The 25144-nt window shown below is 43.8% G+C and overlaps 2 protein-coding genes and 2 long non-coding RNA genes across 25 annotated transcripts in view; 1 reads left to right on the forward strand and 3 right to left on the reverse strand.

Annotated features, from left to right (window-relative positions):
* PPP6R3 (protein phosphatase 6 regulatory subunit 3) overlaps positions 1-571 on the reverse strand; it is a 56849-nt gene extending 56278 nt beyond the window's left edge. For 15 of the 19 annotated variants that reach the window (XR_003991080.1, XR_003991081.1, XR_003991082.1 and 12 more), the window contains exon 1: positions 437-523. The gene's annotated coding sequence lies outside the window, so the exon portion shown is untranslated. Of the gene's footprint in view, positions 1-436 lie in introns of all 19 variants that reach the window. The other 4 variants (XM_030483879.1, XM_030483870.1, XM_030483874.1 and 1 more) reach the window with 3 other exon arrangements.
* Positions 572-2012: 1441 nt separating this feature from the next.
* On the forward strand, positions 2013-24661 carry LOC115607083. 2 transcript variants are annotated; one of them, XR_003991085.1, is made up of 3 exons: positions 2013-5971; positions 18685-18781; positions 24394-24661. It is a non-coding gene; the product is annotated as an uncharacterized LOC115607083 (long non-coding RNA). The 2 variants fall into 2 exon arrangements; XR_003991084.1 differs by lacking the exon at positions 24394-24661 and adding an exon at positions 21069-21414.
* On the reverse strand, positions 4512-13349 carry LOC115607086. 2 transcript variants are annotated; one of them, XR_003991089.1, is made up of 3 exons: positions 12769-13349; positions 12504-12671; positions 4512-8657 (listed from the first exon to the last, which is right to left on the reverse strand). It is a non-coding gene; the product is annotated as an uncharacterized LOC115607086 (long non-coding RNA). The 2 variants fall into 2 exon arrangements; XR_003991088.1 differs by lacking the exon at positions 12769-13349 and having other exon boundaries at positions 12504-12693.
* The window catches only part of LRP5 (LDL receptor related protein 5), a 131812-nt gene continuing 128610 nt past the window's right edge, over positions 21943-25144 (reverse strand). For both annotated transcript variants that reach the window (XM_030483861.1, XM_030483860.1), the window contains exons 22-23: positions 23035-23132; positions 21943-22396 (exon numbers count right to left, since the gene is read on the reverse strand). In XM_030483861.1, the coding sequence (XP_030339721.1) occupies positions 22135-22396; positions 23035-23132 (360 nt within the window). In that variant the 3' untranslated portion in view covers positions 21943-22134. The remainder of the gene's footprint in view (positions 22397-23034; positions 23133-25144) is intronic.

The following is a 25144-nucleotide window of genomic DNA, read 5'->3' on the forward strand; positions in this document are numbered from 1 at the left end:
CCGCCCCTCCGCGGCTGCCGGCCGGCTCCCCAGCCGGGACGAAACGATACGGATGCCGGGAAGAAGCTTCGGGGCAGCTGCCGGAGGACCCAACGTCACGGCCGCGGGAAGAAAGTGGCGGCAGGGCTCCCTCCAGCGCGGCCTAGGCCGTCCCCACCGCACCCAGGCCCGCAGCACCCAGCAGTCGCGCCGCGGCCCGCCGCGCCTGGCCCGGGCGCTGGGTGCTCAGTGGGGCGTGAGCGAGGCGGCGCCGCACACGACCGGCCCGGGCAGCTCTGCCAGCCCCGGCCCGGCGGCGCATGAGAACCGTCCGGAGCATTCCGCGCGGAGGGGAGCAGGCGCCAGGCCCGCGCCGCCGTGTAAGAGTCACCACGGGAGCGCTGGTCCGCCCGAAGCGGCGGCAGGTAGAGCTCACCCACCGCCATCCCGCCCGTACCTCGGCAAGCGCGTCCCCCCGCCGCAGGCCCCAGGCTGCCTCCGGTCAGGCCGAAAAGCCACCGCTTGCCACCATTACCGACGCTCCAAGATGGCGGACATATCAGCTCCTGCGAGTCCTCCTCTCCGTCCGCCCCGCCTGCCAATCATACCGCCCCGGCTCCCCCCCCTCCCCGGCTCGCTCCTTTCTATTGGGCAGTGTGCGGAGCTCGGCCTCTCACTGGCAGTCTGGTGGATGTCAGTCACTCAGCAGCGCTACTGCAACTGGGTACAAGGGGTGATGGGGGCAGGCTCTCGGCTTCGTTTTGGCCAATCAAAGCATGGGGCGGGAGCATCTCTCTTCCCACCTTCCTGACTTAGCAACAAGGCAACGTCACCCTGAAGGGCGTTTCTCTCGCCCAATAGGAAGAGCAGATTGCTTTCAAAAATAAACCCTCTCCGCCCAATCGCGAGCCGCGGGGCCCAGACCCGGCAGCAGCGGGAGGGGCGGGCGCCCTCCCGCCCTCCCGCCGGTGGAGACGACGTCCCCGTGGCCTCGCCCCCCCCACCTCGCTATTGGCCAGCGGGCGGAGCCCCGCCCCTCGGGGCGCGGCGCGGGCGCCAAGCTGCCTGACAACAAGCGGGTGGGGAGGGGAGGCTTTGGTGAGGGGAATTGGGTCAAGCGGCAGAGCCTTCGGGGGGCGTGCGGCGGTGTTGGGGGTCGCGGTCCCTGTTCCCCATACGGGGGGCACCCGTGGGCATCCGCCTGAGTGCTTTAACGGCAGCGCACCAGCATAAACGTGTGTGAAAGCCAGGGGACGTGCTGGCGCCCTGGCCCCGGCCGCCTTCCCTGCCTGCCGCCGGCGGTCCTGCTGGCTGAGGCGGCAGCTTCGCAAACCCGCTGGCAAGGACCTCTGGTTGGAAGCTTGGGCGGAAAGTAGCTGGGCAGGTGGCCTTGTGGGTCCCTCAGCTGGCCGAAAAACACCCACCGTGTGGCGTTTCAAACCCTGTGTCTTGGACAAGCGCATTCTGGCCATGGTCTTCCCTCACAAAGCCTCCCGAAGTACTGACAGGACAAGGGGGAATGGCTTTAAATTGACAGAGGGGAGGTTTAGATTAGGTATGAGGAAGAAGTTCTTCCCTGTGAGGGTGGTGAGGCCCTGGCACAGGTTGCCCAGAGAAGCTGTGGCTGCCCCATCCCTGGCAGTGCTCAAGGCCAGGTTGGATGGGGCTTGGAGCAACCTGGTCTAGCCAGAGGTGTCCCTGCCCATGGCAGGGGGTAGGAACTGGATGAGCTTTAAGGTCCCTTCCAGCCCAAACCAGTCTGTGATTCTATGAACAACCTCCCTCCAAAGCGGCAGTGACCCCTCTGTCTGCTGCTCTTTCACCCCTCAGCACAGATCTCCATACTTCAAACTGTCACTGACAAGAGGAGATCCCAATCCCCGGAGGAGAGTACCTCACTGTGGTCAACAGTGCTTCACCTGTGGGCAGCACAAGTAACCACTGTGTCTGGTTTCAGCAGGTTTTGTCTGGTTTTCGTGGGGTTTTGCTCATCCAACCTGGCCTTGAACACTTTCAGTGATAGGGTGGTTCTCGCAGGCACCTTATGTAGGGCAGATGAAAACTAGAGGGTAGCATAGATTGCTCTGTTTATTTCATAGACCAAAGTAAGGGGAAGACAATACATTTCTTTGACTTCATTATGAATCAGCAGTCTAGGGTGAAGCAACTCCCCTTTGAATAATTTATCTTCACATCTTTCACATGCTCATCTGACATACAAGGTTAAGCTCAGTACAACTGTACTTGCATCCTACTGCAAATCAATGACCAACTCAGCAGATCTGCTCCTATTAAAACAAAACTATTGATATTACAAAGATACATAAATATTGAGGGTGGTGCTGCAGAAAGCAGTGTCTCAGGAGAGAAACAATGAGTCAAGCTAGAAATGGGCTCAAATCCTGGGCTACATGAGTAGGGTCTTAATGGGAGCCTATCTCTGCATAAAACATTTTCAAGTTGTTTTGTGGACAAAGGGAAGATGTAACCGGTAAAGCTGTGTGCTTATCTTTCTGTGTGTAGTTTCTTTTTCACAGTAAGGACTGATTTTTACCTGCAGATCAGAGAGAGTCCACGTCTTCCACTTCACACTGGTATTGTGTTCAGGAACTTTAAAGCAGGATATAGGCTGCTTGGGGTTCCTCTGTTTTTTATCACTTTAAATACAGAAAGACAGGTTAAGATGCTTACTTCTAAAGAATAAGGTAGCCACCAGATTTACAATAGCTGCAAACTGGCTAACATGTCCTGGTCTTTGTGCTGTGTACAGGCACTCACACAGCAGAAACTTGCCAGCTGCTCAGGTGCTTGGTTTCGTAATGCCCATTGCACAAAAGGCTGGACGCAGTGCCACCTTGCTTTTTGTTCCTACATCTTTCCTACCAGTTGACCAAGCTTTGGCTCTTGTGCTGTCTGTAGGCATACCTGGTTCTCCCAAAGATGGACTCACAGCACACTTTACCCTACTTGTTCACGTTACCCGCCAGCATAGGATGGCACATCCTTATTTCACAAAACGTCTGTGAACAGAAGCCATCCCCAAGCCATGGGCCCACTGGGTTGCTTCCCATAGGAGGAGAATGTTGGCTGCCAGCTCAGATGCATGATCATCTTATTCTGCCTGAATAAGTTAGTAGAGCTGCAGCAATTATGCATGCATGTGATCTTAATGTCGGAAACACATGGTAAAAACGCAGCAGCATGAAATGTATTGATCCACAGAATTACACAGTTAGGTCTCTGAGTGTAGAGCTTGTTTGTGTTTTCTTTTTCACTCTAGCAGATTTATTTAGTAAAATGTACCAAAAATATTTATCCTCAAAATAATCAGTGTGAAATGGGACATTGTTTCTTTCATCACTATTTCAGCTGGTGCTCAGTCCAGAAAGCTCTCTAAACTGCATTTGTTCCACATTTATTTTAGCTGTCTTCTTTTTCTCTTCTTTCACTGGGTCTGGTTTTTGTTTTGTTTTATCTTTGTCATGCCCCTTGCATGTTCTAGCAGTGAGTACCTGCACTGACTACAGCAAATGGAGATTTCACAATATAAAGTGTATAGAGGCAGTTCTGGTGTATTGTCAGTTGTCAATGACAGTCTATAGGAAAGACATTGTACTGGAAACTGTGAGCAGGGAGATAATAGGAAAAAATGGTGTATGAGTTGAAATAATGAATAAATGAGAGTACAAAGTTAAACGGCATTCTCAGGACAAGCAACTAGTTTTTAAAAGGATGATGAGATTATAACCTTTAGCAGGCACCAGAGGCAGTATCTGGAGAAGGGATTAATAGTGTAGAACAGCTACTGCAGTAAAATAGTTGACTACTTAGTATAGTTTCTGTAAGCAGAAAGCTTGTCTTTGCAACAAAGTAGTGTTAAATTGCACCGCTGCTGGCACATCCTATATTCTGAGCAAATGTGCCTGGATGTAAGGGATGGATCTCAACTCAGAAGGGGCAGGATGATGTTTGCGCTGGCACATTCCTGGTTTCCAAGGCCTTGATAACCACCATCTCAATTCTGGAAAGGTTTGGGAACAGAGTTCCCGTCAACATATTCATAAATCTTGATTTTGCAGAATTCTTTTTTAAAACTACAACTGTCCAGCTGATACTGCCACTGTCATATAAGTTGGTAATGCTAGGGTGCTACTACCTGAAGGCAGAAATACTTCATGTCTACAAGGAGGATCTCAAAGCACTGCTGAAAAGTTGGACGAAATGAAGAGGTTATGTGGCTTGCCTGATGTCATACAGTAAGCTGAACCAGAGGCAAAATTGTGAAATCACAGTCCTTTATCCCTGAGACTTGTGTGCAAATCTGAAGACCTCCACACCATTCCTATACCTGTGATTATAGGCAAATCAGAGAAAAACAAACAAACAAAAACTAGCATGCTTTGGGTGGCTGTAGTATTAAATTACTGGCAGGGAAACTCTGAGAACTCACAGGCATGGTCTGTGACCTGAAGCTGGAGAATGTTTTACTAAATGGGTTGTTTGATTGCAAATGTCAGTATCTTAACTTCGTGATGGCTGCTGCCTGTTGCACTTCCAGAGACAGCCACTTCTGATGGATTCCTCTAATAATTCAAGTCAGCCACTTCCTCAGGATAAAGTGGTATGCGAATAAAAAAATCAGCTTGCTCAGTCACCATCACCCCATCAACCAATGCTGAGCATGTTTCCTCACTGCACACCATTAACTCCTCAGCCATAGCTGCTACTACCTCCTGAAGCTGGTTGGACTCAAGTACAGAGGTGCCAAGGGGGAGCATTTGCTGGGGGCTCTGTGACTCAGCAGCTCTGCCACGCCTTGGAGAACAAGCTTATCTTCCCAAGCAGTGGCACAGCCTGCCAAGCCAGCTCATCCTGTGGCTTTGCAATTGCTAGATATGGCACCAGAGGAGGGGAGGCAGGACTGCACCCCTTCAGCAGCATTGCACTGCCAGTTGCTGCATAGCCATAATAAAAGACCATGAGCGTGTGCTCTCCTATGCCAGCTATGCCAGGGTGACCATGGTCCTGTCCCTATCAACGTGTTGTCTTCCCTTTGGTCCTCCAGGACAGGGCGGGTACCCTGTGAAGAGTTGCTGGTTTCCAGTTGACCCAGCTTGCAGACTTGGGTTTCCCCGCAGGAGCAGGCAGCAGGAGCACCTACGTACAGGTATGGAGCTGAACCTCCCCACTGGTGACATCTGGCCACTTGATCACCTCAGGCATGAAGCCGCCATCTAAACCGGTTTTAATCTGATTGTAGTTAACTATTCTGAGCACTGACAAGTTCCACTTATGGAACAGACCTAGAAAGAGTGGGACGATTGGGTGCCTTGCACCAGAAGGTCACCAGCTGTGTTAACACTACATGAGTGCTCGTAGAGTAAGGTCAGCTGAGACACAAACACATCTGATTTAACCATAGCCCTTACAAAATCCTTCATCACCCTCATAGCTCAGGAGAGAATAAAGCCCTTTAAAGAATTTTAATGACTTAATGTTTAGCCCAACATCTTATTAAAATTGTGAAAACTAAGTAGCTTTAAAAAGAGGAAAGGAGCATTTCTGAACAGTGATTTCATAGTTATGCTTCTGAGGGTGAACGTGGATGTTTGGCTGTACCAAACTCACAAGTTAATCCATTTAGTTGAAACAAAATGTTCAAATTCAGTTTTCTAATCTCATTCCCAGCACTGATCCTATTAGTATTTCTGAGACAAATCTGTTGGGGAGTAGGATGGGACCTCCATACCACCCCTGTGATCCTGCTGGAGGGAGCATAGGCATAGAGGGAAGCTTTGGCACCAACCCATTTGATTTTCACCTGAGCCTTGAGTGCTTTAGCTGTCCGCCTTCCCTCACTGTGGGAGGGCTGATAGCAGTGCTATAATTAAAGCAATTACATTGCCATTGATGAATGCCTGCAAGTATCAGTATGTCTAATCCACCTGTAGAAAATCCTCAGTGGACCAGAGACTGTGATGTCTTTTATTTGGTAAGTTTAAGGGCTGCTCAATATGCTAGCAACAGTGAATTGGACTTAGTAAGAGCTGTGAGGGATCCTCTGTCAGGTTTGACTCTGTCCTGTTGCCACAAGTGTAGTGTACGGGCCTTTTAAATGGTTTGAGCTCTTTGAGGTATCTTTGTGTTTCTGTGCTGTGTTACATGCACATACATATGGGTGGTCTTTCTTGCATGTATTGCACAACTAGGAAACTTAGCTCAGTACCTCTTATGATTTCTTCCCATCCATTTTCTAAAGGAGCAGAGGAAAAAGGGATGTATCGGGTACAGCATGGTGAAAACCTGTGCAGCACAAGGCACTTGACATAGTTTGTTGGAGACTCCTTGTGCTTTATTGCATGGTAAAATGGGTGCAGAAATAGAAGTGTTAACATTGCTTCCTGTGCTACCACTGACCCCATGTATGTGTCAGGGTGGTTTCCCTTGAGCAATGATCTGTGGGGATTTTTGTCCAGATAAAAGGACTGGATGTTTACAGTTTATCTTCCATCCAAAAGTAATAGTGTTAATTAGAAATCATGGGGAGTAGGGGAAGACCCGGTTACACCAATTATTAACATAAGAACCAAATTATGCTCTAATAATAAAACAGATCGTACTGTAAGCAGAATAAAGAATGAAGTATAGTTTCCAACAAACATTTGAGGCTAAAACCGAAGTCTAGGGATAAAAGTGAGCAGAACTGAATTAAATATCTATTAAACGCTCAGTAGACAACATACACTTGCAGCACCCAGAGCAGACACAGGGAAGTTGGCTTCGATGACTGGGCTACAGCAGCACTCATCTTACTCTGGTCCTACTGGCCTGACAGGAGGTTGGCAGCACATTCCCATCCCAGGAGAGTTTGTAATCTGGTGGTTATAGGTACACTACAGAGGTGCAGGTTGAAATTCCCATGGGGAAAGAAGGAAATGGAACTTGGTATCCTGCAGTCTCATTAAGTGGACTAAGACCTAGACTTCTGTATGTAAGGAGCACCCATTGCCTCTTTCTTCTCCTTGTGGTTATGCTTCAAAAGAAAACATCACCAAGGACTGTAAGAGTGAAGAGTCCAGTATCCTGGAAGCATGCCTAGGACTTGGGATGCTGACCAAACTGAGCTCCTGGGGACCCAGGCTAAGCAATACAGAGTTTCTTCATCATGATTCAAACGCGAGTTGCTTGGCCCTCTTAGAGCCCTCACAGTGATTTTTGATACCTCAAACTTGCAGAGCAGGAGGATTGCAGGATTGTAATTTTAGACTGGAGTGTCTTAATCCCAATTCAAGCAGTTAAATGCTTTGGATATAGATATTAATATCACAGAGGAGAAAGAAGGGAAGAAAGCTGCTGAAGAAATAATTGAATGCAGGTTCAGGGAGTGTTCATTTTTCTTTTGCTTCTTTAGATGTGCAGTGGGCACTGTTTTTGTTATGTAGTTACCTATTAAAAGAAAAAGTAACACTGAGTTCAGCAACAGTGCTAACTACCAGCATAACCACATGACCATGCTGGGCTAATGATAGCCCTAAACCTGTGTTATCTTTTAATAGCTAAGCTGATTAAACTAGCACAGAGGAAAAACAAGTTAGAGAAATTACCTTCATGGTACTTCTCCTAGAAAATGAAGGTGGTTTCCAAGCGTGCAAAGTGCATATACCACGTGTCATGTCCCAATCAGCCAAGGTATAACTGCCTAGTAACTACTGAGTTCACATTTCTGTGAAATTATAGCACAGGACTGAAAGAGATGATAGAAACAGGCTGGATAACCTAGGCAAACTTGTGAACACAGGGAATAGTCATCTAATCCATTGCATGACATAAGTAGCAGTTTCAATTTATTTTTGCTTTAAGCTTTCCTCTCCCTTCTCTTTCTCCCCCTTCCATTCCACCCCAGAAGAGGGTGTTTCATCCCCCAAAGTGGTTAAGATGGAAACTTGTACAGAGTTTAAGTACTGCAACCTAGAAATATGAAACCAAACTCTGGTTTTACCCCCTTGTTCCGCAGAGTAGGAAAAAAGGAAAGAGGAGGTATTTTGCTGTTTGAAGGCCAGAAAGGACAGCTCTGATTGGCGAAACACATCTTTTGGTAGCTGAGATGATTAAATGAGCACAGGAAAAACAAGATGGAGAAATTACCTTTATGGTACTTCTAGGAAAAGGAAGATGCTTTCTTTAACTCAGCCTCTTTCTCTCCCTATCTCTCTTAACTGGCTGCCCTCATAGTACGGTAGATATAGGCAAACATGCGGAGTGCCAGTCAAATGGATTAGGGTCCTAAAAAGTCTAAGTGATTGCAATTAACTGTACAGGTAGTTTCTACCTCTGTGATAGGGAATGCCCTGCAGAGACTTCATGACCCACTTGGGCAATGCTATTTAAGCTACAGAAGAGGCACAGACATACAAAGGATGCCATATCCAGTCTGAACAGAGCTTGAGCTAACCTTGGCGTGGATTAAGACAGACACCAGAATGTGAGGGATAGTTTTCCAGCCTCTGCTTGAGATTTTCATGAGAAAATATCTCCTAACTCAACTGATCTATGGACTTGACTTGTAACAAATGTGAAATGCTTACCCCTTCCCCCTCCAGCCTGGGCTTTAGGTACTGAATTTAATCCCTTGTGTCTGAGGATTTCATCTGACAGCATCTTTCCCAAGACTAATTTGGCTGTTGGTGTGAAAGAAACAGGAGAACATTAACGGGTAAGAGTTCTGAAACTGAGCTTGGACCATCCTGCACCAGAGAGCTCTATAGGGTGCCTGAAACCGTTCTGTGATACCCTCAAACAAATAAACCCCCCACCCACATGTCTTCTGTAGCATTTAAAATTTTTCAGAAGCTTCTAATTAATGCCCAGACTGTTCTAAAAATCTGTGGAAGTTAAGTTATAAATATTCTGGTTTCTGAACAAATTGACAGAGAGTCCATGTTTTTCTACCTGAAAGATCTTGTGTTGCAGTGAGTCAAATACCTCTCAGCCTTTGGTGATAATGTGGTGCCAGGAGCGGTCAGGATGTGCTGGAGGCTGCCTTTATGTCAATCAGAATTTGTCCTCAATTTTAATTTTTAAAAAATAAATTAGAGACTATAAATGATGAGTGGCTCCACCCTGACCTGGCCAGAGAAACCCACCTAACTTTATGTATCTCATTTTCATCTCTTCCTGTTTTTCCTGACCTGCTGCCCCCATAGCATGACACAAGTACTCAAACATGAGGCTTCGCAGTCAGAGGGATTAGGTTCCTAAAAACTGTACATGATTGCAATTAACTGTTCATGTAGTTCTAACATCTGAGATAGGGAATGCCTTGCAGAGACCTCATGACCTGCTCGGGTGATGCTATTTAACCTCTTTTTATATTAAGAGAGACCTAGGCACACCAGGATTTGTCTGTCTTCCACTCACAAAGCCATCAAAAGGACTTAGAGCTTAGCCTTGAGAATTTAGGCCAAAATAATGCACCTAAGGCTGCTGAGGAAAACCTGGAATTAAGTTTGTGGCTGTCCAAGCCTTCTACATGGCTAGTAAGAGAATTTCTGCTTTTTTTGGGTTTGAAGTTTTTGAAGGCTTTTTAATTTCACTATTTCTTTTCCCACATTATGTGACTGTATATATATGCAGGTAAAACCACATTTTTTAATTAGACAGTCTTAATTAATAGCTGTATATGGTGTGTTAGAGGACCCATGTGTACTTCAAGGATTTCTGTCAGGTTTCCAAGGATTAGAGGTATTCCCTGGCATATTTCTTGGCTTTGTTTATGCGCTGACGTGTTGGTTTTCAAATTGCTTCTCACCCCAATCCCTTTCCCAGCAGTAATAGATAACCTGCTTTCAGCCCTGGACATCTGCTAACTGTAGCCCATCACTCCCTCTGTCCTTTAACCCTTTCTTCCCTTCCTCCCTCCCTCTCTGCAGAGCATCTGCCATCTCTCAGCCCTTCCAGGGAGCTGGGGCTGTCCTGCAGACTGCTTTAGGGCTGGGGGCAGAGACTCTGAGACAGTGGCTGCCTGAGCAGAGGTTTCTGGGCTCCACACTGAGGGAAACTTTTGCTTCCCCACAGACTTAGGCACCCTGTCCCCATGCTGAATACAGATGCTGTGTTTGCTCAGCAGTGGTCTGGTCAGCAGCACCGATGAGGTAAAAATTCATTCTGCTGCTCATGAATAGAATAGAACAGTTCAATTGGATGGGACTACAATGATCATCTAGTCCAACTGCCTGACCACTTCAGGGATGACCAAAAATTAAAGCCTGTTATGAAGGCTCTCCATTCAGAATTTTCCCTTTTACAGAGGCATTGCTTCCTTCCAGAAGCCTCCTGTGCTATCATTACTCTTCTGAAGCAGCCCTTGATGCTGCCTTGCAATCTGCTTCAACACCAGTTTGTCTTGTCCCTGCTAGCCCCTTCCCTGCCCCGTGTTGGAAACCCTCAGCTGGAGGCAGCAGTGGTGGTTGCTTGCTTTGCAGGTTTTTCGGGCAGTGCCAATTGTGTGCTTTGGTTCTGGATGGTATGGTGGTCCTCTGTAAAGTTGTCCAGGCTCTGGCTTTGCTGCTCCATGACATTTGCAGATCAAGAGCGTAGTGTTGCAGTGTGATTCTTGCATGGTGGTGGAGAGCAGGTGTGGTACCTGTGGTACCTGGGGACTTTGGCTAGTTTTGCAATGCAAATATGCTTCTAGTTTCATTAGTTTATGCATTGGCTTTATTGACTATACAGCATATTCTAGTTTCGTTAGTTTATGCACTGACTTCATTCACTATGCAATGTCTCCCTTCTGGCAAACAGCAGGTGGCATGTTTGGCTCAAAAATGTAAGTGCTCTGTCTCAGATTCTGGGGGGCAAGGGAAGATGCATAAGGATTGGGAAGGAAATAATGCAGTACAGATGCCCTTTCACTAATTTTTAAGCTGCCACGGAAAAGGTCAATTCTGGCTGGGCAGTCCTACCTTCTCTGGCTAGCGATAGTCCAACTGATGAAGGGGAAAGATACTGTTTCCCCTTGCAGCAGCCCAGACAAAGGTGCTCAGGGGATAGTGTGAGAATATACTCATTCTGCCATTGGAATTCGCCCATGCTGATGTACTGCTGTTGCTTTCTAGTCCTTTGGTGAGGTTTTATGGTGAAAGCCCACACAATGTACAGAAGGAAATAAGAAGAGGGGCCAGGAGTAGACACTGGTCTGTAATTACTTGTGTGTTCTCATGTAAGTAATGCCTCATGGACAGGGTATGACTTCAGAGACATTTCAAGCTTCTGATAGCCCATGCAAGGAGGAGGAAGTCTCCCGTTATTTCATTAATTAGAAAAAGAAAGGCCACTCAAAGCAAATCCTGCCCTTTGGACAGGAGAATCATAGAATCATAGAATCATAGAATAGTAAGGGTTGGAAAGGACCTTAAGATCATCTAGTTCCAACCCCCCTGCCATGGGCAGGGACACCTTGCCCTAAACCACGTGTTCCAAGGCTCTGTCCAACCTGGCCTTGAACACCGCCAGGGATGGAGCATCCACAACCTCCCTGGGCAACCCATTCCAGTGCTTCACCACCCTCACTGTAAAGAACTTCTTCCTTATATCTAATCTAAACTTCCCCTGTTTAAGTTTGAAGCCATTACCCCTTGTCCTATCACTACAGTCCCTAATGAAAAGTCCCTCCCCAGCATCCTTACAGACCCCCTTCAGATACTGGAAGGCTGCTCTGAGGTCTCCAAGCAGCCTTCTCTTCTCCAGGCTGAACAGCCCCAACTCTCTCAGCCTGTCTTCATACGGGAGGTGCTCCAGCCCTCTTATCATCCTCGTGGCCCTCCTCTGGACTCACTCCAACAGCTCCATGTCCTTTTTATGTTGAGGACACCAGAACTGTACGCAGTACTCCAAGTGAGGTCTCACAAGAGCAGAGTAGAGGGGCAGAAGCAAAGCAGTTCCAGAAATTTGAACTCATTCTTGTTGAAATGAACTGTGGGCTTACACAACTGCATGATAAGCAGCACAGTCTAGAGCAGGCTTTGCTTGAACAGACTATTTGCAAGCACCCAGCCCTGAGTCTGGTCACTCCATCTCCTGCCAGCTCCTGCAGCAGCCTTGGGTCCCCACAGAATTGTACTCGTGTCCCTCAGGCCTGATCTGCCCCATGCATGAAGCCTTCACTAAGGAGAGGAAGCTCAGCAAAGCCATTTAAGCCTGTGGCATGGAGCAAAGCTCAAAAAAGGGACAGTATAGAAGTGATGGGCAGGGGAATAAATGTACATTTTCTTCCTGGAAATCTGCTCTGGCTCAGGGAATATGCAGGAGTAGATTTCAGTTGGACAGAGTCAAGGTTAGTTAGTTAATAGCCCAGGATTCCCAAGCACTCCCATCTAAGCATATGTAGGATTTAAAGATATGTGTCTGGAGAGATGTAATATATGTAGAAATACTGTATATATAACCTCAGAAAGGAGATAGTACAGAAGTGAGGGACAGGGAAGCAAGTGTGTATGTATATAGATGCATAGATAGTAGATACTTACTTTCAACAACACCAAGGGATCAGTTGTCAGAACTGCAGAACTGTTTAAACACCAGGCACAGTCATTGCTGGCTGGCTTTCCTTCTTTTAGAAGTGACCATGAAAACATAGGCTGCTCCAGACCAAAGGACCAGGGTGTCTGTGGGCAGGTCAGGCACTGGTGTATTTCCTGTTAGAGACAAGCAAAAGTAGCAGTGTACATGAGAGAAATTATTTCCACTGGCTGTCAAACAGCACAAAGCCTGCAAACAGAAGTCTGCACTTACCCTATGGCTGGTGAGAAGAACAGAGGGAAAGACAGACATGCTGATGATTCCCTTTACTGCGTTGCTTCCTCCTGGTGATACTAAATCCCCTCTGTGCACCTGCCCCACACAGGTGTCCCTGTAAACAAGGGATATAAGAACAGCCTCTTTTTTTCCAAAAGATCCTTTGATCCTTCTGGGCTTTGGCCTTTTCCTGATTCTCATCTCCGGATTTTTGTACCTGCTATGTTTCCCTCCAAAGAAGAAAACGCAGGAGATAGATGATTAACTTAGTTCTAAAAATCTGCATTGGTCTCATTATATTAAAGCTGAAGTCAAGCACCAAACAAGTTGCTCCTATAGCTACACAGATAAAGCTGCCTAGCAGAGGTTCTGCTTCCACCACCGAAAAAGAGGTTTTACTGTTACAGAGTTTTCTAGGGCTGAGAAGAATCAACAATAGCAGCAAAATGTCTGTTGGCATGTAATGGCAAGGCTTTATTCTGTAATAAAAGTCTCACTCTGAGAAAAGCTACAGCCACCATCAGTGTTTAAAACCCAGTGCAAGGGGAGGAGAGAGACAAAGTAATTCCCTGTGGAAAAGGGCAGCTCTGGAGCTGTGCTTTCCTTGGGAAATGAAGTTTGGTGAGCAACTCTTCACAGCAGATGACTGTGTCACCTCGTGGCTTTGGTTAGTGCTAAGCTCTAAGTATTTTTTTAATATTCTTTTGACATGGATGTCTCCCTGCAAATGACAAATCTAGTGAAACTGCAAGAAAGTAGTACTGTGAGAAAGGCAAGAGGAGTCAAGAGCCAGTTCTAATAACGTTACATTTGTTGATCCTACCATCCCATATTAGTCTGCTCATATGCCCAACTCAACCTGCTAGCCTAAAGGGAGGGTCAAACACTTGGTATGAGTAGTTGCGTGTGCACTGGAGGCAAAGCAGTTTATTCTTGGTACTTCTTAACCTGAAATCTTCAAGGTCAGATAATCTTTGGTCACTGCAGTTGTTTTTTAATATAGGTCACCTAAACCTCTAGCCCCTTGACAGCAGAGGCACCATCACAAACCATCTCTATGCTGCTTTTGCTCAAGCAGGTGCCTCCTTGATGCCCAACCTGCCTGCATCAGCTGGATCCTGCTGCATCCCAGGAGGGCACATAGGAGAGCTCTATAAAGAAAAAGCCAGCATCTGGTTCAGAGGCCTTGAGCTTGAGGTGGAGGGTCCTTGGGACCAGGCTGTGTGCATGGATAGAGGCAGTCTGCCCTATCTCTATGTCAGATGAAGGGAGGCAAGGCCAGCAGAAACACAGAAGGTGATCCATCCTGTAAAGTAAGGTCGCAGAGCCACATCAATCACAAAAGGAAGAAAAGCCACAAGTTCTCTTGGCTTGCAGTGCGAGCCAAATGGTACTGAATGCTCAAAGACCAGTCTCTTCTCTGAAACGTGCCACTGGCTTATCCTAAGTAGTGTTAGCACACGTAAGATAGGTAGGAGTTGAACTGCCATTAACTCCTTTTGTTGTTGTTTAAGCATCTAAGCAGCCAGGTAGCAAGCAGAGGGCTTGGCTGTCCTGGTCAACTGGTTACAGACAGTGAAAGCAGCAAAAAGAAAAAGCTGAAATGAAAACAAACAAGCAAAAAATCACTCCCGCACTTCCCTAAGGAGGAAATTCTTCATGCTGATTAGCTAACTTTAGGAAGAAAAAACCCCACATCAACAGATGCCACCAGGTGTCCCAGCCAGTCAGGAGAGCAGCTGTGCACTGACCTGTGAATGCATGTGTCCCACTGCAGCCGAGACTTTAAAGGCTGATGTATTTCGAACATCCCATGCCTGGGGATGTTTAAAGATTTACAAAATTTACTGGTAAAATTTCCACGTTCAACCGAGGCTTCTACTGACAGATGTGGACATCTCTTACAAGCTTAATTACCTGTTTTTAAGGGTCTATTACATAGATAGCTTCAACATAGGCATATTGGTATTCTTCCATTCAGGAAGAATGACTTTTAGGTTAAGGTGGTAAATTTCACAAATCTGAGACCACCAATATTGACTGCAGAAATCAAGACCAAACTAGACCCACTGGAACTAGTTTTGAAGTATGTCCACCATAAACAAATAACAAAAAGTCATTCATTAGAAGATATACTTTGACATTCTACACCATCAATTTAAAAGATACCATACAATTAAAAAAAGAAATACAGAGCTGACCAGGTCTAATCAAAACACAGAGATTATTCCTTTGTAGTGTAACATTTTTGATAAGGTAACGATGCTGACAAACCTGTGGGAAGTTCTACAGCTAGCTAACAATTGTAATTCTAAAGGTGCTCAGCTTTCCAACCAACCTTTTTACCTCCTTTTTCTTGCTGTTACTGTACATTTTAAAATAAAAACCAAGGACACAGCAACACTGCCCTTAAGTAGCATCTAAATGAATTGTGATATTGGCTGATTGTTTCTACTGTAGGTGATGAAACAGTTTCGCTCATAAAAGGGCTGCTAACCGAATCTTTTAAAAGTATTTATTATAAAACAAAATCTACAGAATCTATAGTACAAATGCAGAGTCTGTTATCTGTACAGATATTTATACAAAATATCAGTTACTTCAAACAAGACTTTGGTTTTGTTAATATAAAGAAACACTGCAGTTTCATGACCAGAAGATTGTTAACCTATAATGGTCTGAAGTGATGAAAGCCTCAAAGAAGTTTTTCTTAAGACAGTATTACCAAGTTCATTTGTATGCTAGAAGGCCATGCTTGAAAAAATACTTGGTAAAGACTTTCTGTAACACAACACAGATTTTATGGCTCTAATGAAAAGTACTGTAGTGAAAAGCTGAAAACAGCGCCAATTTAATCCCCAAACACTTAAGTGTCAGTGACTGGATTTTTTTTTTTTTAATGTTATGTATTTTTGACAGGTATGGAGACTTCTGTTGAAACAGATATGAGTATAGAAACCAACATTCACTTGAAATAATACATTTGAGAGAAATTCCAATATCTTACAAATTCAAGACATGCATGCTCTAAAAATTTCAGTTGTCAGCTTTTAGTTAGTTCCACAACTTGTGGATGTATGCATTTTAACTGAAGATAACCCTAAAGATGATACAAAGTTTTGTTGAAACTAGTGGAATACAATCTACATATGATTTGGGGGCACTTGTGATTTAAGGCTTTTTTTTCCCCAGTTAATATACTGAACCGTTTAAAACATACAAGGCACTGAGGTACTGAGTTTGGCTGTCTTTTGTAGTAACAAATGCTACAAAATGATACACATGCAAAGGTGTAATTGTTAGGCTGTTTGCAGAACAGACATTTTAATATAAAAAAAGATTGAGGATTTTATTATAAAAATTCTTGGTACTCTTTGTATATCCATGTACATTTACAATAGCAGCAATTGTGATACAATTAGGTAAGAAAAAAAGCAGTCTGGGTTAGAGTTTTGTTTCTGAAATTTGCCCTCCAAATTTCACATACACCAGCACAACAATCCTCCCATTTTCAACAGCTTTTGTTTTACCTCTGTAGGCTGATGAATTCTGTTTACGGCTATTGTGTTTGTAGTTACAACCAAAATACTTTCATACTTATTTAGACACTGCAGGATCTCTGTATGAATAAAACTGGAATATCACTCCCTTTGTCAAACACAGCTACCTTGGGAATACTGTCACAGGAGCAGCATCATTCTTCTTTGGAGAAAGGTGCATAATTGGGGAGTATTTGCTTTTCAAAGATGTGAATGCTGGTGATTTAGTCATTTACTGTAGCTGTCAAACTTGCTTTTCTCCTCTGCTAAGTCCTTCTAAGCACATTCTCTGTGCATATTTTGTGGACCTATTTAGGAATTGGGGTCTTCCATCCACCAGGATTCTGTGTTGGCTGGAGAGAACCCAGCCCCAGACTGCAGAGGTGGGCTGAAGGTTCATGCTGGGAACAGCCAGGATATGGCAGCATGCTGTCACAGGTGGCTGGAGCACTGTCACCATGTCAGGACACGGCACTTTGAAAGATTTTGTTGTGGAATGCAGAAGCCATTTGTATCAGACTGGTTTCCACCATTCCTATCAGCAGGCTTAATATCAATCAAAGCCAGGTTGGACAGGGCCTTGGGCAACCTGGTCTAGTGGAAGGTGTCCCTGCCCGTGGCAGGGGGGTTGGAACTAGATGATCTTGAGGTTCTTTCCAACCCAAACGAGTCTGTGATTCTATGATTTAAAACCAATTTTTCCTTTTTTTTTTTTTTTTTTTTTTTTCCTCCAGGGAAGTATGACCTTATGCCAAAAGGCCCACAGCATAGTTGGCCAACCTCAAAATAAACAAATTAAAGAAAAATACTCTTTACAGAAGCTAGAGTAAGTGTTCTTAGGAAGGAAAGCTTGAAGACCTAACAGGATGGAAAGTACCTATGTATATTAATATTTCTTTTAACATGTGGTAAATACCTTAAGCTGTTTAGCTGAACTTAAGAGTAGCTGAAGAACGGGATTTTTGCATTTAATACCAAGCAGAAAATATTGCAATTCCTAAGGGAACAGACACAGAACCAGGAGACATTTCTCAGCATTTAGGATTCAGCTTTCCCTGAATCTTCTACAGACAAGCCAAAGTTATGGCAGGGACTGCACTCATAATCCATAACGGAGTCATAATAAAACATAGAAACAACTGAATAACTGATCTGTAAACAACTACCATTGGCTATGGCTTGTCTAAGGCTCTGTCCAAAAATGGACATTTATAAAATGTCTTTCAGCACTGTAACAGCAAATAAGTTACTTCTAATTCAGGGCTCCATGCCAGACACTCTTGTGTGTTACTAGTTATTGGGAACATGCTTGCCTTCTGTTTTCATTTCCTGACATTAATGGCTATCATTTGTAGTACAATTATAAGCACAGCTAACTCACTTGGACTGACTCAACATATACTCCAACAAATGACTGACATCAGAAAAGATCTGCTTCTGAAAGTGCTTGAAGCAAACAGGGGACGCAACTTCTGTGGTTTGACTGACCACAATTGTAAAGTAATACAGCGCGCTACAGAGGCTCTGATGAAGGGTACCACAAGAGCTCTCCCTAGGAAAGGGATCTGACCCTCAGGCAATGGAGGAACATTCCTGTGACTGTCACATCAGCGCAGTCTGACCAGCCCTTACCGGAGTGCTCCTGCTTCCAAATCCTTTTTCATTGCTGTACACAGAGCTTCAGAATTTCGAAAGCCCCAGAATTGAAGAGGCACCAGTTGGCATAAAAATGAGGAGAACTCAATGGGTCCTATGTCTAGTATATGATCTTCTAGACGTCAGACAGAAAACAGATCTGGGATAAATGTGCCTGGATATTTCCAGAAGGCCCATCCTAGGTATGTAGAACATGTGTTGAGGGAAGAGACCATTTGGTTGTTACTCTGAAAAGAATCAGAACTTTCAGGGAAGTGCGTGCACTTTTTGCAAACCAGAGAGATCAACATTTATTACTGAAAATCAAACTCGCTATTCCAAAAGAAGAAACTTATTTCAATCTTCCTCTTTAGAATATGGTTATGGCACAGTCTCATTTTTAGACTTGGAATGTTTTCTATAACACTATCCTAAAGAAAACATTATTGGTCATAGATACAGATTTAGCGTTATCTTAGCCTAAGTGCTCTTTAGTGATCTTGTCCAGACATAAGAAAACTTAACCAGTAAGACAGTTGGGAAAGTGCTAATGAAGTTTCCTCAAAATCATCCAGCAATAATGAACAAATTAAGTACCTCCATTTCAAATTGTCAGGGTGCGGTGGCTGTTGACCACTCTAGCTGAAGTAAAGTCAAGCTATAATTTACACAAAACTTTTGCGTGCAAGTAAAGTGTACTTCACTGCTGAAGGTCATGACTTGTCCATTTACCTTACAGCTTCACACTGCTGCTACATCTGGCCTGCAGACAGGATAAATTCTGCAAAAGAGAAGACGACCCCGGTAGCTGCTTTCACAACTGCACCGGAAGGCAGGTAAATTGCTCTCTGCTAGGGCATCTCTGCTTTAAATCTAACACAGAATCAACCATATTGTTAGCCCATTACTAGTTGCGCTACAGACACAGTTCTGCATTACATCCTGTGCAGCTGCAAGTGCTAATATGCAGTCATACTGGGCTTGGAAAATAGTGGCTGAAAACACTGATTCAAGTACTCGCAAACTCACACAGGTCCTCTAGTCACATGCTCCTCCCTGCAGGTTCTCAGGGGAGAACTCTTCAAATATTTCAGTCAGCTTTCTCATGGAAAACTTTTGACCTGTTGAAACTATGCCTAAATCTCACCAAAATGCAACTCTCCCCCACATATTTCCTATTCAGCCACAACTTGTTGTATGCATTCACTAATTCCCTGCAACTCTTTCATCCTGATCTAGAAGAAAATGGCACCTATTTTCTACGTTTTTGCCTGAAAGTTCACAGGATGGAAACCACCAAGAGTGCTCTGAGGACACTTCTGGAGAAAAGTAGCTCCTGTCACTCAAATTTTCTTTCTGGCCTTTTCTAGCTCCAGTAGGGCAGTCATCCTTTTAAAGTATACAATCTACAGCAATCAAGAATAATATTTATTATTTAAAAGTTAGATGGATTTCTATACAAATTGTTTTTAGAAGAGACTTTTAAAGTCAGTCTTATGGAGCAATGTGGGGCTTAAATTCTGACCACCAAACTTTTAAGTGCCTCAAGAGGAGGCAATTTCTCAGCAAACATCAGCAGCGAGAGGCTATGAATGCTCAACTGAAATCAAAATGTATGTGCCTAATTTACCCTATTCAGTAAGTTCTTCCTTCCTTCTGAATATCTAAGCTCCAAAAGAATTTGACTCTTAAGACAGTTTAGCTCTCAGCAAGAACGCTATTTTCTTCACTCAACTCCAAAGTTTGGATACAAGTTTTCTGATACAAGTCTTCAGATGAAGTGGTTGGGATTGTTATAGTTGTGGCTTTTTAAAAAGATCAGTGGTTTAATGAAAAACAGACAAAAAAAAAAAAAACACAACAAAACCCCAACCCAAACCAATGTAGTTTTGCATCCAGTGTCATTACAGGAATACAGGAAAATTAACGTGGTATGTCTCTAAGCTAGAGCTGTAACATGAAACAACTAAGCTAATGAATTCATTATAAATGGTGAATAATTATCCTGGAAAAAATTACATATGATATGAAACTGGTCTACCAACTGCTGTAATGCAGAACAAGTACTTCTTTAATATGATCGATGTAGTACATAAAGTATCCTGTGGATCTATACTAATTTAGTTCATGATCACGTGAGAATTGCTTTGTTACACCAAATCATTAACACTTGTTCAGAGATCTGCTAAGAGGAACAAACTGCAGCCTTGTCCATCTTGGTGTGCTACAGAATTACTGATGTTGATAGGGGATGGGGAAAGAATACATTCTTAAAGTTCAAAGCTGTAATTTCCAATTCTGTATTTTTCTCCATGAAAAATGGTGGGCATCTTCTTTGTGCTCAATGTCTCAAGTGAAAATTTAGACAGGAAGGTAGTAAAAGCTACTTTTAGTAACACACCAGTGGCAGCACAAGTCCTGTCCTTGAACAATGCAGACAGAAAGCACAGATCTGGACTAATAAATCTGAAAACACGAACTGGATCAGAACACTGTGGTCCCAGCCCCTCGACCACCACCACGAAGACCTCCCTCCTGGAGTTGCACGGTTACTCTCATGTGCTCTCAAGTAACTTGCTAAAAAGACCCAAAACCAAATACAATTTAAGTTCAAACAAGAAAAAAAGTTTACATTGTTGCCAACAATATTAAGGCTGTCAAGGACTCAACACTTATTATTCAGCAGCTGCAGAAACAGCTGTGAGTCTGCATATTCCAAACTTCCCTCAAATGTCCCAAGTAGGCACTCACATTATTATCACCAGAGCTGAATATATGAAGTGCCATAAAATACCCAATCCCTCTTGTTACAGCAAAAGAGCAAGCAAAGCAAAAATTTATCTTCCATATTTTGAAAAGGACTGATCCTAGCTGCCATTCCCAAAGTGTTTTTTTGGTAGGAGTTAGGAATATAAACACTTTGCTGATCATGATGTCCTTAGGTTACAGCAATTTGTATTAAAGTTTAATTTTTTTATTTCAAATCAATTAGAAAGAAGTATTTGTCTCGTCTCTCCCCCCCCCCCCCCCCCCCCCCCCCGCTTTTTCTATTTCTAAACCTGAACTGTGTGGCTAATTTTTATGAGATCTAACTGTTTGAATGTCAGATGTTTTTGTTTTGAGCTGTGCAGATGCCATTTTCTACGAACACCAGTTAGAAACCAAACAACTTTCCCCATTTAAATGAATGAAAGTGACCGTATCATTCCGCTTTGTAACACGAACATTAGAAATGAAGCAATTCTTTGATCAAGTCAACACAAGTGAACATCTCAGAGACCTGTCACAGTGAATTACTGGACTGTTGGGAAAAAGAGAACTAGCCCTGTATTTTGAGAAGCAGCTGACTATTACAGCGTCTTCCCAGATAGTCATCAAATGAAGGATGAAGGAATGCTACCATTCACCCACTCAAATGGGGAACTGACTGGTGCTAAACCAAGTTTTTTAGGGCTGGGTATCTTTTTTAGCTTGAACCATTTCCAGAATTAGCCATGTGCAGAGTGGCACTGACATGAGGCACGGCATCATGCCTGTGGGCCTAGATAAGCTGTAAGGTTTGGCCAAAAGAAGTGTTCTTCCAGTTCAGTCCTAAGCAAATGGAGATGGAGGTATGAAATCCGGTCTCAGCACGTGAGTTCTGCTGGCAAGCATTCAGCTCATGTGCAAACAAGAGCATCTAAGGGTCGTGACCATTGCATGTTTTCTCCCAATGGTGGGAAGGGGTGAGATACTGACAATTTTATTTAAACATCTTCTTCTTCTCTGCGAATAAACATCTTCTCTGCGAATAAACATCTCTTACATCTTTCTTTAGACATTTCCACAGGCCACTTTGCTTTCTTGTCTCACATTAATAAAAAGAATTACATACACTTTGCATGTAAAAAGGTGACTTAAAAATGCAAAAAGGCTCAACATTCCCTCCCCAAATCCTTTGGAGACTGAGTAATTTTCATGACTTCAAAAAGGCAAATATGGCACAAAAGAATGGAAATTAAGTTAAAAAAATCAATTTTATAAATATTCTTCCTCTGTACAATTTTTCACAGCCCCATCCCTCCCACCCATTTTTATTCACATTTCTTTTTTTAAATTCCCACCCTGATTTATTTTTAAATCATAAAATATATATTTTAAATCTGTTCATATTTTAAAATATTTACAGGAAGAGTTCCTTCTGTTGAGGTCATGAGGAGTCTGTACAAGGAGAGGGTGGAGGGGGGTAGAGGTGAAAATAGCTTCGTTCCGTGGCAGGAGACGGAGGGCAACTTTCTTCTGCTGACATGTACTGACTGCGAGGTGTGGGTGGTGGGGGATAAGGGTCTGAGTCTGAATTTAAATCTATATAGTACTTGTTGGCCTTCCATCGACTAGTAGTATAGTCACTGTCACAAACATCTGTGCTGCATGGGGTTGTGGGTGGAGCTATCCCTCGTATAATGTATGGCCTGCAGAAAGAAAATAAAACAAACAAAAACCCACATGCATTAGTTGCAATCTAGGGAAGAAAGAAAAAAAGAAAGAGAGAGATTGGAAATGAGTAGCTCTGTGTCCTCAGTCAGGATGCCTGCTCATGAATACTGCTGTGAACCTTAATTCATGTTTTCATAGGAAACCAACAAGAAGTACCTGAACTGTGTTAAATTTGATTGGCACAACTACAACTACCCTCTGCCAGCAGCACATTCTTCCAGCCCCTGACCAGCCAGAGGAGACCACCAGGATCATTTAGCCCAGTCACTAACAAATAGGGTGACTCGTCAAAGAGTTTTATGAGGAGCTGGAGCAACTGAACAGAACCACCAATTTTCTCTATACAGGATGGTAAGTGCCTTACATAGCAATATAACCTACATATATTGCATTATTACTCAGCAACACTGTATTGAAAGGCACTAAACCATCATGTCAAAACACAAACAAAAAGCCAACGTTTAAACTCAAAATTGGCATAACCCCCATTTAAATGGTCATTTATTAAGAGAAGGAAAGTTGGGGTTTTTTAACAAGGTAAAGTCTGCTTAAGATCCAAAACTAAAGGACAGATCAATAGAAGATTTATCAAAACTTTTTATAGGAGCTGTACCTGTAAGATCTTGTGGTTGAAGGAATGTTTGAAGAATAAAACATCTCTGCATTATACAGGGAGCGATCGGTAGCGGGGGAAGGAGGTGGGTTCAAGATCTAGGAAAAATAGGAAAAGTGCAAAAGTTTGGGTTAATTACACAACTACTTCTTTTGAAAATATTATTTATGCCTTCACCCTGTCACTCATTTTATTTTCCTCTCCTTGGTGCTTGGGTGGATTAAGGCATTTTTAAAGGTCATGGAAGTTCATTATGAGACTTTACTCTGGGCTCAGGTACACTTCAGGCCTTCAAAGCTCTCAGAGGCCAGAGCATTTTCTTCCTTGCCACATCCGTTATTACACTGGAAGGCTGTGGTAACGCTGGAAATGAGACATAGTTTTGCTGAATCTCTGTACTTCCTTGGACGTAAGGACTGATATTATCCTCAGGGAAACAAAGTCTGTTCCACTCCCAGCCCCTAAACTAACACCCAGGTTAGTAGCAGGATCAGGAGGCCAAGTTCCTTTACTGTAACTAATACAACTCCATCCTTGCCTGAATACTTCTTTTTTACTGTGGTTCTGTAAACACAGGATTTTGGCACAGTTCACAATACAAAGAGCCTAAGAGCTAAAAAATAGTCACAGCCTGCCCTAGCCTGTGTGTGCATATACACAAAGTTGCTGGTAACCCTTGCACTAGGAAAACAGTTTGTTACAGTTCAGAATCCTTTAGGATTCTTCACATAACAGGAATCAGAATTTCTGACATGACCAGCAGGATATTGGCCTAAAAACAAGGAGAGCACTTCATCCCTTCCAATGTGGAAAATTACAGCATTGCTACTGATGGTAGGGCCTTGCTATTGATTTAAGTAGCTTGTACACAGCCTGTCCTGGGCATTCTGCCAAGCCATGGCCTGCCACAGTGGCCATGATAGCATCCTTCCTCTGTCTCTGCTCTTCTTTCATTATAGTTACTGTAAAATCACTGGAGTGGAGATCATTGTTCTGGTCTTCACTGTGCAGTGTTTAGCAAAGTGATTCCTGGCCACTGAGTTGAGCACATCACTATTAATCATAAAGCCATAGAATGGTTTGGGCTGGAAGGGACTTTAGAGCCACTGCCACGGGCAGGGACACCTTCCACTAGACCAGGTTGCTCCAAGCCCTGTCCAGCGTGGCCTTGAACACTGCCAGGGATGGGGCAGCCACAGCTTCTCTGGGCAACCCGTGCCAGGGCCTCACCACCCTCACAGGGAAGAACTTCTTCCTAATGTCTAATCTAAATCTCCCTCTGTCAGTTTAAAACCATTCTTTCCTCTTTCAAGATACATTGTATAAATTCAGCTAAGTTTTTCTGTTCATCCTTTTTAGTGTGGCACTGACACATCAACCCGGTACTAGCACTAAATTGTTCAGCATGTTACTGAGACACTGGGGAAGCACGAGACAAGCTAAATTAGGAGGGTTGCTGAATTCCAAGTGTCTGCTAGCTGTGACTAGCTGTTTGATGGCTTCATTGAGAAGGTAATGCATGCAATAAGTAACAATTTTACTTTATCAATAGAGAAGCTCACAAGCCTCTCTTTTCCATTCTTGCCCTTCTTAAAGGGGAGAGATACCCACAAAGTACATGGGCTCCTGATTAAATACTCCACAATAGCTAGCAGATTGACTCTGCAAGCTTGTGTGGACAGAAGAATGAATGCATGTATTGCTTGGAAGCACTAAGGAAAAAACTTACATGACAAAATGCTGGCAAAAAGAATGTATGTCTCTCCTACATATTCTTAAAGAATAATTCCTATTCATGGCTTTGAATTCATGAAACTCTGAAATGGGGACTAAAATTCTTTCACTTCCATCAGCTAAAAGCCAGAAATGGAGCTAAGTTACAACTGGAAAAACCCAAGCAAAGTAACCCCTGCTGGTACAAGTGTTTTCTCCCAGTGCACACACCTTGGTTTTCTCAATCAACAATCAACACTATCTGAACAGCAAGCCAAGCTTATTTCTTATGCATTTGCATTCCAGTCCTGTTGTGTCTTGTTTGTCTTTTTATTCCATGTGTGCCTGCAGCATTACACAGTGCAAAATGTCACTGGGCCACTGACATCAGAGTTTA

The sequence above is a fragment of the Strigops habroptila genome, chromosome 4 (assembly GCF_004027225.2).
Source record: "Strigops habroptila isolate Jane chromosome 4, bStrHab1.2.pri, whole genome shotgun sequence".
NCBI classification, from domain to species: Eukaryota; Metazoa; Chordata; class Aves; order Psittaciformes; family Psittacidae; genus Strigops; species Strigops habroptila.